This window comes from Olea europaea, chromosome 16 (genome assembly GCF_002742605.1).
Source record: "Olea europaea var. sylvestris chromosome 16, O_europaea_v1, whole genome shotgun sequence".
Lineage (NCBI taxonomy): Eukaryota > Viridiplantae > Streptophyta > Magnoliopsida > Lamiales > Oleaceae > Olea > Olea europaea.
The window spans coordinates 16,083,815-16,096,487 of NC_036252.1; the positions used below are offsets into that span (position 1 = coordinate 16,083,815).

The window sequence follows — 12,673 nt, forward strand, 5'->3', positions numbered from 1 at the left end:
TAAAAAATTTCATAAAAGGTAAGTCATTTTAGCTATACCTATAATGAGTTGATAGTGAAATCAAAGAAGAAAATTACATTTTATTCTAATGTCTGTTAGGTATTCAAGAAAATTTCAAATATAATAATATCTAAATGCAACATAGCCAAGGTGAGAGAAGTGTTTATGAGGCTATTTATGTCTCAAAGAACGCAAATCACCTCCAAAACAGTACTCAAAAACAACACAAGAAGTGAGAGGCTTCAAATTCTGCATAAAATGTAGGCAAATAGAGTTTTACTACATGTACAACTAATTTGATGAGCCATAATATGGTAGGTGCAGTTTGGTCATTGATTTGAATATTTATTCAAATTAAAGGCCAAGATGTTTATACCTCGTGAAGTATCAAAATTTTGTACAAAACCATTGTACAAGTAGTTCAACTCTTGGAAAAAATGGATAATATGAAAGTCTCAAGATTTTTCTATCAATTTCAAAGGGCTGCAAATATATCTCCCAAAATGAAGATTCCAAAGGGTCAAGAAATCTCACCTTCTCCTTGACCCAAAGGGTTAAAAACTAAAGCTACAAGGTCAAATTACTGTTGGGTCAGCTGACCCCACATGTAGGTTCGCCAGTGCAACAAACATTTTTTTTTTTCTTTTTAATATATGTCTCCTATACATAATGCATTTTACTTCCTAGGATCTATCTTCTTGGATAACATAGAAAAGGTCAAGCTGTCTTTTACAACAGCTCCAGTCAAATGTTATGTATGTCCTTTTTGTATGGCATCACGACTTATTGTGCTGAAAAAGGGGGAAAAAAGGGTGAATTAATATTCTTCAGAAACCATGTAATTAAATCCATGAAGAACATGAACTAGGCAGCAACTCCAAGTTCTTGAGTGCAAAGAAGAAAGTGAGTTATAAGTAACGAAGTTTTTTTTATCCAAAATACAGCAGTGCCTTATACATTCAAAAAATTGAACTAAATATCAGCAAATATCATTTTGAGTTCACTATGATTCCGTGAAATGAAAATAAGTGAGCTTTAGAAGAAAAACCACACTCCCTTAGCCCATGTCATCTAGATCGAGATATAAACTTTGTGACCAGAAAAAGAACTTCTCCAATGTACCTAATATGATCGAATATGCAAATTGCTTTATTATATTCCAATGTATCTGCCGTTTGCCATATCTTAATTTGGTTGTTTCTCACTTTTACAATTGATTTGTCACTCATCACCACGTGATTGCGTTTTGAATTGTCTAGATAATAATGATATTACTTGTATAGAAATTTGCGAGCTTACTTTTTTCTGAATATTGGAGAGAATTCAGACCAAGATGGCAATGAAAAGCTGAAAGTCACAAAGAGGTTGATACACCATATTCGCCAATTAATGATCAGTGATTTTAAAGGAACTAGATCTCTACTTGTCTTTTATTTCCATTCAACAGCTTTTAAGTCGCCGATCAAGGTGTATTAATGAAAACACACAAACAACTACCATTCATTCAGTAAAGGACAATATGTAAAATATCAAAAAATACAGTTGACTTTCTTCCATTGCCTTGTAATAAAATAATATTTATTTAAAGTCAAGAGAAATTAAACATTAGAACTTAACAGGGGAAAAAAAAAAAAAAAAATGCAAAACATATCCAGGAAATCTTTGCTTGGAGATTATTCAAACATGGAAAACTTGGAATTCGCAATTGTGATGCCCCCATCAACAAAAAGGTTGTGTCCATGAACACACTTCGACTCATCGCTTGCCAAGAACAGAACAGCTTCAGCCACATCCTCTGGTTTAAGGTAAACACCTTTGAGAATAGAATATACAGTACCGAATTCCTCATCATCCATTTTATAGAAATCCTTTGATTGCCGTGTAGGAACTACGTGTGGCGACACGCAGTTTACTCGAATGCCATATTTTCCAAGCTCCACAGCCATATTCTTCGTGAGTCCCACCACCCCGTGTTTCGAACTTACATAATTGTGCGAAGAACCACCGCCTATTTTCGAACAAGTGCTCGCTGTCGTGATTATGTTCCCACTGCGATTCGGGATCATTACCCGAGCAGCGTGTTTAGCACCCAAGAATGCACCTACGAGGTTTACATTAATAATCTTTTCGAACTCAGATTTTTCGATGTCAAGAATGCTGGGATTTGGTACTCCACCTATACCAGCATTATTGTGCAGAATATCTAATTTCCCAAATTTGTCAACAGCTGTGTTAACTGCCGTTTCTATATCGGATTCTTTAGTTACGTCACAGTGGACATAAGAGGCTGATGATTTACCCAATTCCTTGCATACCTTCTCTCCCAAATCGTCGTTGACGTCTGCAACCAGAACTTTAGCTCCATGTTTGGCGAACAATCTGGCAGTTGATTCGCCGATTCCAGTAGCAGCACCGGTGATTAGAGCGACCTTGCCTTCCAGTCTAGTTTCAAACATTTCGTTAGTACAATATTCATAACATATCAAAGTAAAATGCCTCAAGAATCAAAAAATAGTTCACAATTTTTTACCAGAAAGCATTATGAACAATGAAAGAGTTATACCTTCTAATGAAAGAAGCCATTTACGAACTTAACGCAATGAACTTTAACGCGGTGAACTTCTTTGCGGTGAATGAATTGATAATTTTTCTGCACTTTTTAACGTCTTTTATAGTGCAAATTCTGAAGACAGGACATCTACGCGCAACTAGGCATTAATTTCTAACTAATATGAAAAATCTCTCTCCTCGTCATTTCCAACGCAAGTGGGCATTTATATTTTTTGACTAATTTGATTTTGCAGATAATTATTACCTCTTTCCTCGTCATCTCCAACGCAAGTAGTCATTTTCTTACTAACTAATACGATTTTTAAGATATTTGTTCTCTCTTTCCTCGTCAGATCCAACGCATTCTGACTAATGTTCTCTCTTTCCTCGTCATTTCCGACGCATTTCTGACTAACCTCATTTTTCAGATAATTTTTACGTGCCTAATTTTTTTCATGTTATTTGTGACTATTTAGAAAATAAAATTGGTCAACTTATTAGTCTTGTGAGTCGCATTATAGTCGTAGCATGATAGCTCGGTCCATTTATTTTATTTAAGTATTGTTGGAGAAGAAATAATATATCAATATTGGACTCATTCTGTAGCTCACATTGAATAATGTATGTTGTGCTCAAGAAAAAGTAAATTCATATAAATTAAGCCCAAGTCACAATCATTCAAAGAAATACGTTTAATGAAAATTACTTAATAACTTAAGTTTTAAGATAATTAGCATAAGATAATACTTATTTTATTCTGTTTTTCAGAATGTGCATAAACGCTTTCTTTTCTGTTTCCTTTAAGGAAGAAAATTCAAATTCTTAAATTCAAATCATTTATTGTTTGGTCGTCTCTTTCATTCTTCTATTGTTAGATAAAAGAGAACGTACACTCCAACCACTCACCTACAAAGCTTTGTTCACAATCTAATTTTTTTTTTTTTTTTTTTTTTTTTTCTTTTTGCCTTTTTTTTTTTTTTTGTTTTTCATTATGCCATTTTTGTTATTGTTGACCTCGGATTTAAATTGATTTCTATTCCGTATATTTCTTTCAACATTTGAATTTTTTTTTAGCCATATTCTCATATCCTCGATTTCGAAGAAAAGGATTATATTCCTTAAGATGGACTCGTATCCGAATTTAAGTATCATATCAAAGAGATCCACGCTAAAGAACCTGAAATAAAAAGGTTAAGGTAATTTATCGTTGTCCAAAAAATATGTACTTATTCATTTTATTATCGAGTTATGCACCTTTGGGTTACATCTATAAGCAAGGGAGAATGTACCAAGTTTCAATGTCTACTGTAATTAATAAACTAATACATTTTAGTACAATGGCTAATCACATTAACATCATCATTTTTACTAACAATTTAATGTAATTTAAGAATTAACATAAACGTCAAAATCACTACAATCTAATGCGATACAGCTAGTATATATGAGTACAATTTAATAATTTAATAATAATTTTAAAATTATTATCCACGCATCCCAGTTGTGTTTTTAAAATTATTATTAAATTATTAAATTGTACTGTTAAATACTAGCTGAACATCATTAGACTGAGTGATTTTGGCATTTAGGATAATTCTTAAATTGCATTAACAATGTTAGTAACAATGATGATGTTTCTTTAACAATGTTAGTAACAATGTGATTAACCATTGTACTAAAATGTATTAGTTTTTAATTACAAAAGACAATGAATCTTGGTGCCTTCGCCCTTATAGATGTATACCAAAGGTGCGTGACTCGATAAATAAGATGAATAAGTACACATTTCAATTGGGCAATAATAAATTACCTTAGCCTCCCTTCTTCTTCTTCTTTTTATTTTACTATTATTAATTTTTTCAGATTCTTTAGTGTGAATCGCTTAAATTTGGATACGAGTACATATTTAGAAATATGATCCTTTTCATCTATAGTAGAGGATACGAGAAAACGACTAATTTTGGACGATGTGTACGTCTTTCAAACTTAATTTTTTTTCTTTCGAAATTTATATATTAAAAATTAGCCTCAACTTGGCCAAATTTATAAATTATTTATAAATGATCAAACTTCATTTTCAATCAACATTTCAACGGATCCACAAGAAGTATTCACTTATCCACCAACCATTTTTATTTATTTATAAATTGTTGGAATTTTAAAATTCGATTTTTCTTCCATTTTGTTCCATATCCATCATTTAAGGAAACAAAAATTAACACACTGGAAAGCATAATTTGTTACCCACATCTATGATCTATCTTATCTTGATTTAAAACAAACAATGGAGTACAATTAAGATAGAAGATAAACCTTAATCTTTTGTAATATAATAATTATATCTTATGCTAATTATCTTTAAAAAATTATAAAATAATATTCGTTAAATACGTTTCTTTGAATGATAGTAAATTAGGCTTAACCTATGCGAATTTACTTTGCACACCCTACCTTTTTTAATGTCAACTACCAAACAAGTCAAATATTATTATATTTTTTCTTCTCCTAAAATACTTAACTAAGCAGAATAAAGCAAGGACGAAGCTGCAATGCCGGGGTGGGGGTTGAACCCCCACAGGCTCCTCACAATACAAGGGGTTGGCGTTTTTGGGATATTTTTTAATGAGACATGTGAGAGGCCTCGTGAAATGGGGCCTATACATTCAATTTTATTCATAAAGCAAAAGGATGGATTGAGTTGTCATGGTACCTTAATGTAATTGACGAAGCTAATAAGTGAATTGATTCTATTTTCTAAAACATACAAAATTAAGCACGTGAAAATTATTTGAAGCATTACGATAATTAATTATTGTGGACACAGGTAGGTGGAAATAGACAACAATTATCTAAAAAAATCAGATTATGAAGAAATACCTAATTCCATTGCAAATGACGTGGAAATTACGTGGAAAGATATAATAAATATTTGAAAAAATCAGATTTAGTTAGAATAAAATGCCTACTTGCGTTGGAAATGACGTGGAAAGAGCGTACAAAAATCAGATTTTTTTAGAAATAAATGCCTACTTGCGTGTAAATGTCTTTATCCTCTTCATGACTACATTATAAAAGACTTTAAAAGGTGCAAGGAATTACCAATTCACATTCGCAGCAAAGAAGTTCACTATGGAAAGTTCATCAATGATTTAGACTTTTGTTAGAAGGTATAGCCCTTTAATTGTTCATACTGCATTCTGATATTTCCATGTTCATTTCTCCTGTTTCTCTTAACTTAAGTAAATATTGATTTTATTACAAGGCAATTGTAGAAAGCCAACTATATTTCCTGATATTATAGATAATGTCCTCTAGTAAAAGATAGTTCTTCGAGTATTATCATTAATACACATGGATCGAGACTTAAAGGTTGTTGAATTATGTAGATACAGTTCCTTTGAAATCATTGGTGATTAATTGACGAATATGGTGTATCAACCTCTCTGTGGTTTCTAACTTTTCATTGGCATGTTGGTTTTATTCTCTTCATTATTTAGAAAAAGTAAGCTTTCGAATTTCTATGCAAGTATGTATATATATACCATCATTATTGTCTAGACAATTCAGCATATAATCACGTAATGTGATTGAATGACGACTGAATTATAAGAATGAAGAAATTTTGGTTGAGAATTTTTATACTGGCATGGACTGCCCCATTTAAGTGACTAATGAACAAAATTGATTTGTTAAGATGTGATTAAATATTTGAAGAGTTGCTTGATTTGGCTAAACTTTGATGTTGATGAAAAATACAACTGTTTTATTGATTCTGGTGCTGTTTCATTTGGCTAAACTTTGATGTAGATGAAAAATACAACTGTTTTATTGATTCTGGTGCTGTTATCGGTGATGAAGCCGGGGCGGTGGTGGCAGCTCAATGGAAGAAAACAGTTGGACAGTGCAAGTTGAGAAATGGGTTCATTCTTGCAAAGGAGAGTGGATTTCAAATTGCAGTGCTTGAATGACTTCCTCATAGTAGTTCAAATTCTTTGAATTGAATTATTTGTGTCCACCAATTTCAATCATACATAGGGAGATGCAGGTGGGTTGATGTGGGGTAAGCTGACCCCACAATTTTTTATTTTTTATTTTTGAATTCTTCTTATTTTATTTATTTATTTTCACTTTTTATCTTATCTGCACCTCAACTTGTCCCAAACTTCAAATTCCAATGCACCTAAAATTGTCATTTTTCACCAAATAATTTATATTTGTTTCTTAGCTGGTTTGCACAGACGCCAATGAACAACCATGTTGATTAGATTTTTTATGGACTTATGGTCCAAATATTTTTCAAATTTTTATAATTTTATTGAGATATATTGGTGGATTCTTGCGCTTTTGAGCATCTCGGCCGACTTATTTGTTAGAAAAAAAGGTTCCTGCTTTTTGCTAAATAAATTAAGTTCATACTCTATAATTGTATTTTTGTTGAAGAAATTTGTGCCGATTTCAGTTTCGACTTCGATCTCATTTCCGAAGGAAGCAATGACCTACCCTAACTTGGTGGTTTTGGGTTATAGGAATATTAGAATTCATTGTTGGATACTTATTTTTATGAAAATTTTTTTCCTATTGTGCTTTAAGTAGAACATAGCACTGTGTAATTTGCCCATTGAAATTGATTTTATTTTTATGGTTTCAATTAATAGAATAACATTCATTTATTTTTTGAGTTTCACATCAAACAACCATGGAAAAATAATGTAAATGAAAATCTCTATATTCGAGTGAAGAGTAAAATATTGGTGAAACGAATGTTCAAGTGAAAAAGGCATTTGAAAAGTATTATTTGTAACTTAATTGTTGACCCCTCCATAAAAAAAATGTCCAGCTCTGTAACTGGTTGCTATGGTGTTATTAGATATTAAGTCTTTACTTGTCCATACAAATTGCGGTATTTGCTATTTCATTTCTCGTGGGGGAATATGGTAGCCACAATGTAGTAATAGCTTTCTTTTCGATTTACAGGGTTGGTATTGATAGAATGATTGTATATTCATCATTTTTTACAAATTGAACCAACTTTAATTTCAAATCTATCTAAACCAAATCACCTTTTTCGATTCGGTTTGATTTATTACAAGTATTACAAACCAAAGTTATACACTTTTAATCATTACAATGCAACAACATAATAAAAATAATTTAGTTTTAACTTCTTATTTGATACTAATTGGTGCAACCATCTTTTCACTTAATGAACTATTAAAGAAATCAAGAATCCAACCACTAGTAGGGAGTGCAGACTGAGAAGCAATTGCGAATATTTGAATTGCTAACATAATTTTACCAATTTGGGAGACAATTTTGTACTTATTTCCATTCAATTTTCGTCAAAGTAATATGTCGAAAGTTTTAATTGGACAAGTCTTCACAACGACCATTTAAGTACTTCATCAAATCATTCTAACAATTAACGGTAAAATTATAAAATAAATTTTAAAAAAAATAATAAATTGAGTGACTTGACCAGGAAAGTAAAACGTATATAAATAAAAAATAATGTTCAGCTAAAAATTTAAGGACTTCCACACAAATCGAACAAAGCAATACAACTACCAATAGATATAGCAAATAGTTACCAAAAAAATAAGAAAATTAGGTAAACTGGCTTGAAAATTAAGCCAAATTGGAGAAAAAAATATCAGTAAAAGGAAGAGAAATGATGCGAGTTTGGATTAAAATTTAGATTTAATTATCTAATCAATTGTGATGGGCTACTGATAAATATATTTCAACAGCAATCATTCAGTGCTTTAGCCAATTTGAAGGTTTTACATTCACAATTTTGATCACTAATGGGTAATAGAATATGGTTTAATTAATTAATTGTTATGGTAATAGTCTATTTGGGTTGGGTCTAACACGGATGTATCGTTTTAATTGTGTTGGATATAATTTAAATTAATTTATTTTGAGATTAAAACAGTTTGCATTAATTGAAATCTAAATCAAATGACTTCGAAGCGACTTGATTCGATTCAAAATCAAAATGTTGATGAACAAGTTATTTCTCTATAATGGGAATTCATGCTTTGATCCTTCAAAATATTAACTATTAAAACCAAGTACTCATTGTACTCTTATATATTAGCTGTATTGCATTAGATTGTAGTGATATTGACAAGTTGGCAATGATAGGGACATTGCCCAAATCAAATTACAAGACAAGCGTAGTGATAAGAAAATTACAAATATCGACGTGGAAACACATCACACTGAGCTGGAAAAGGGATTTAGTTATAATTAATGCCTACTTGCGTCCGGATATATGATTGTTTTGTGTCTTTAGCAGTCCTTGCACTATAAATACGTTTACAAGTGCAGAGAATTACCAACTCATATTCACAGCAAAGAAGTTCTCAGGATATTTGAACTGTGGGAAGTTCATTAATGGCTTCGACTTTTGTTAGAAGGTATAACTCTTCAATCGTTCATACTGCATTCTGATAAAAAAATTTGTAACTAGTATATAATTCTTGAGGCATTTACTTCTAATAAATTGAACTTTTTTCTCAGAGTACAAGTGCATGTTATTTTGATACTTGGGTTGGCAATTGTCACAAAAGTTTTCAGTAGACTATTATAAATATGTTGTACTAACAAAATATCTGAACCTAGGCTCCAAGGCAAGGTAGCACTAATCACAGGTGCTGCTAATGGAATAGGCGAGTCAACCGCCAAACTGTTCGCCAAACATGGAGCTAAAGTTATGATTGCAGACATCAATGATGATTTGGGAGAGAAGGTATGCAAGGATTTGGGAAAATCATCAGCCTCTTTTGTCCACTGTGATATAACTAATGAATCAGATGTAGAAACTGCAGTCAACACAACTGTTGCCAAATTTGGGAAATTAGATATAATGCATAATAATGCCGGTATAGGAGGGAAAGCAAATCCAAGCATTCTTGAAATCGAAAAGTCGGAGTTTGAAAAGATTATTAATGTAAACCTCGTAGGTGCATTCTTGGGTGCTAAACACGCTGCTCGAGTAATGATCCCGAATCGCAGTGGGAACATAATCACAACAGCGAGTACCTGTTCAAAAATAGGGGGTGGTTCTTCACACAATTATGTAAGTTCAAAACATGGGGTGGTAGGACTCACAAAGAATATGGCTGTGGAGCTTGGAAAATATGGCATTCGAGTAAATTGTGTGTCGCCACACGTAGTTCCTACCCGTCAATCTAAGGAATTCTACAAAATGGATGATGAGGGATGCCGTGGTGTGTATTCCATCCTTAAAGGTGTGTTTCTTAACCCAGAGGATGTGGCTGAAGCTGTTCTGTTCTTGGCAAGTGAAGAGTCAAAGTTTGTGACTGGACACAACCTTTTTGTTGATGGAGGCATCACAATTGCAAATTCCAAGTTTTGCATGTTTGAGTAATCTCTATAATACATTTCCTAGATTATGTTTCTCCCTGTTCAGTTCTCATGTTTAATGTACCTATCTCTCATGTTTGTCTGAACTTTAAAAAATAAAAATAAAAAAATATTAATGTTATTATTACAAGGCAATTGTAGAAGTTTTTCTGATATTTTAGATAATGTCCTCTAGTAAAATGGCAGTTGTTTGAGTATTATCATTAAAACACGTGGATTGAAGCTGTTGAATGAAAAATAAAAAATATGTCGATCTAGTTCCTTCGAAATCATTGGTTATTAACTGGCGAATTTGGTGTATCAACCTCTTTGTAACTTCTAACATATTGGTCTTATTCTCTCCATTTTTCAGAAAAAGTAAATCTTTTTTCATTCAAATAGAGCAACTTGACAGTCCCCTCTCTTTGTATTTTGTGACATTGGTGGCCAGTCGAACTGTCAAAATTTCCTACATGTGACCAACGCGTTTGTCACGCAATATAGAGCTAACTTTCATAGCTAGACGCTACAACTGTTTTGTAATATACTAGCGTGGATTGCTTTAGATTTTAGTGATTTTAACATTTATGACAACTCTTAAATTGTATTAAAATTGTTAGTAACAATGATGATGTTAATGTAATTACCACTGTACTAAAATGTATTAGTTTTTTTAATTACAGAAGACAATGAAAGTTGGTGCTTTCTCCCTTTGCCTATAGATGTAAACCAAAGGCACGTGATAAATAAGATGAATAAGTACATATTTCAATTGGACAATAATAAATTACCTTAGCCTTTTTATTTTGGATTCTTTAGCATGGATCTCTTTGATGTGGTGCATAATTTCAAATACGAGTACATATTTTGGAATATTTTTCTTCGAAATTTATATATTAAAAATTAGCCTCTATTTGGGAAAATTCATAAATTATTTATAAATGGTCAAATTTTATTTTCAATAATGCATTACAATAGATCCACAAGTAATATCCACTTATATACAACGCATTTCTATTAATATATAAACTAAAACGCTCATACATTCTTCCCAGACAGAGGCTCAGATGTATTTTGTAAGCTTACATATGGCATGTTTGACATGTAAACTTAAAAAATATAATTGTAAATTGTAATATTTCGTTTAAAAATTAAAACATAAAGTCAAAAAATTAAGCAGGGTGGAGCCATGAAATGATTTTGGGTTGGCTAAAATTAAAATTTATAAATAAGTTCACACTACGAGAGATCGAGTTTAGGAGACTGTGCTCATTACATTCATGGCTAATATTATCAAACGCTCAATGAAGTACACGTTTAGATGTTCATCCTAAAATGTCCAACTAGATATTAATCTTATTTTTTTAGAAATACGTAATTCACACTCAACTTAGAAAATAAGTGTAAAAACCGACAAGGAATTTCAAAGGTAAAAAAATGATTTATTTCACATCCATATTTGATTCAGCTTCCATAATACACATATAATTTGATTATTTAAAAGTAAAGAAGTTCTTATAAATATTATTTTTATTATAAGATTAATTATAAAGTAAGTTACTTATTTTAATAGTAAGATCTATTTCATGGTCAAAATATGTAAATTTCTTGCTTATGAATATCATGAATATATTATATTTGAAAATAGTTTTATAAATAAATAATAATAATTACTTTAACCTTTGCCAAACATTTAGTGTCAAAATATGTTTTCATGTGGTTGAAAAGCATTCTTTTGTTTGTAAAATAACTTATTTGTGTTGGTTGAACTTATGTCTGTTGGTTGAGGGAATGGAAAGTATTTGTTACATTGGTTGGTACATTTTATTTATATGATAAATATTTGGGTTAGTTTTTCATCTAAGCTTAAAATAATTAATTAGTTTAATGTTGTTTATCATGGTAGCTTGTACTCAAAAATATTTTAATTTTCATCTTAGCTGAGTTGGAATTAGATTTGTGTACTTATTATAGGTGCTGGTAATCAAATAAATAAATTAAAAAATTAAAAAATTAAATTAAAATTTATGGCTTGCTGTTGGTTTTGCACGCCGTAAATGCTAACGAGGTAACCTTTCATGGCGTGCGATTGCACACCGTTAAAAGGAAAAACTTGCATTTACGGCGTGCAATCACACGCCGTTAAAAGTAAAACTCTCATTTTTTACGACGTACATGTGTACGCCGTTAAAAGGAAAAAATGCATTTTCGCTGCACGTCGTAAAAAATCATATAACTAATAACGGCATTCTAAAATGGCGTACTTTGTAAGCCGTAAAAAGTTGACACTTATTACGGCATTGCTTTATACGGTGTGCGGCCGCACACCATAAAGGTGTTTTTACGGCGTGCTTAAAAAGTCTGTTTTGTTGTAGTGAATAAGTGATTTATTTTAGCTCTGATCTATACAATTTATTTATTATAAAAGTTTATTTACACTCTCTCCGTCCCATATAGGGCCGGTCCTGTGATTTTCGAGGCTCGAGGCGAAGTCCATAAATTGGGCTCCTCCTCACGAAATCAACGTAAATGCAAAATTCAACGGTATATCTTGCATGCTATTGCTAACTTAAAACTTAACATTAAAACAACAAACAAATATATTATTTCAACGATATATTATGCAACCTAATGTCCAATGATTAACCTAAAAGAAATTATGAAATATCTCAATCATTTCACAATTAGAGTTTTCAATATAGTTACTACGCGCGCCTGTACAATTGTTGATCATATAAAACCAATCATATAA

At 31.5% G+C, this 12,673-nt stretch overlaps 2 protein-coding genes across 4 annotated transcripts; one reads left to right on the plus strand and one right to left on the minus strand.

The window, feature by feature from the left end:
- Positions 1 to 1,522: 1,522 nt before the first annotated feature.
- LOC111412275 (secoisolariciresinol dehydrogenase-like) lies at positions 1,523 to 2,779 on the minus strand. Its single transcript, XM_023043130.1, has 2 exons — positions 2,564 to 2,779; positions 1,523 to 2,442 (listed from the first exon to the last, which is right to left on the minus strand). Exons 1-2 carry the CDS (start codon positions 2,581 to 2,583, stop codon positions 1,674 to 1,676), a joined length of 789 nt encoding a protein of 262 aa, XP_022898898.1. The 5' UTR covers positions 2,584 to 2,779; the 3' UTR covers positions 1,523 to 1,673.
- Positions 2,780 to 5,620: 2,841 nt separating this feature from the next.
- LOC111412276 (secoisolariciresinol dehydrogenase-like) lies at positions 5,621 to 10,078 on the plus strand. Of its 3 annotated transcripts, none has more exons than XM_023043131.1 (4): positions 5,621 to 5,717; positions 6,358 to 6,595; positions 8,884 to 8,972; positions 9,178 to 10,078. In XM_023043131.1, exons 3-4 carry the CDS (start codon positions 8,950 to 8,952, stop codon positions 9,944 to 9,946), a joined length of 792 nt encoding a protein of 263 aa, XP_022898899.1. In that variant the 5' UTR covers positions 5,621 to 5,717; positions 6,358 to 6,595; positions 8,884 to 8,949; the 3' UTR covers positions 9,947 to 10,078. The 3 variants fall into 3 exon arrangements, with proteins under 3 accessions (XP_022898899.1, XP_022898900.1, XP_022898901.1); XM_023043132.1 differs by having other exon boundaries at positions 5,644 to 5,717; positions 6,409 to 6,595; XM_023043133.1 differs by lacking the exons at positions 6,358 to 6,595; positions 8,884 to 8,972 and having other exon boundaries at positions 5,670 to 5,717.
- Positions 10,079 to 12,673: the final 2,595 nt, after the last annotated feature.

What these genes read in the sequence shown, in the direction of transcription:
- LOC111412276 (XM_023043131.1), top strand. Translation starts at nt 8,950, where the DNA reads ATGGCTTCGACTTTTGTTAGAAG. An exon ending in GCTTCGACTTTTGTTAGAAG is followed by an intron (nt 8,973 to 9,177) that starts GTATAACTCTTC and finishes ATCTGAACCTAG; the next exon opens with GCTCCAAGGCAAGGTAGCAC.
- LOC111412275 (XM_023043130.1), bottom strand. Translation starts at nt 2,583, where the DNA reads ATGGCTTCTTTCATTAGAAG. An exon ending in ATGGCTTCTTTCATTAGAAG is followed by an intron (nt 2,443 to 2,563) that starts GTATAACTCTTT and finishes GTTTGAAACTAG; the next exon opens with ACTGGAAGGCAAGGTCGCTC.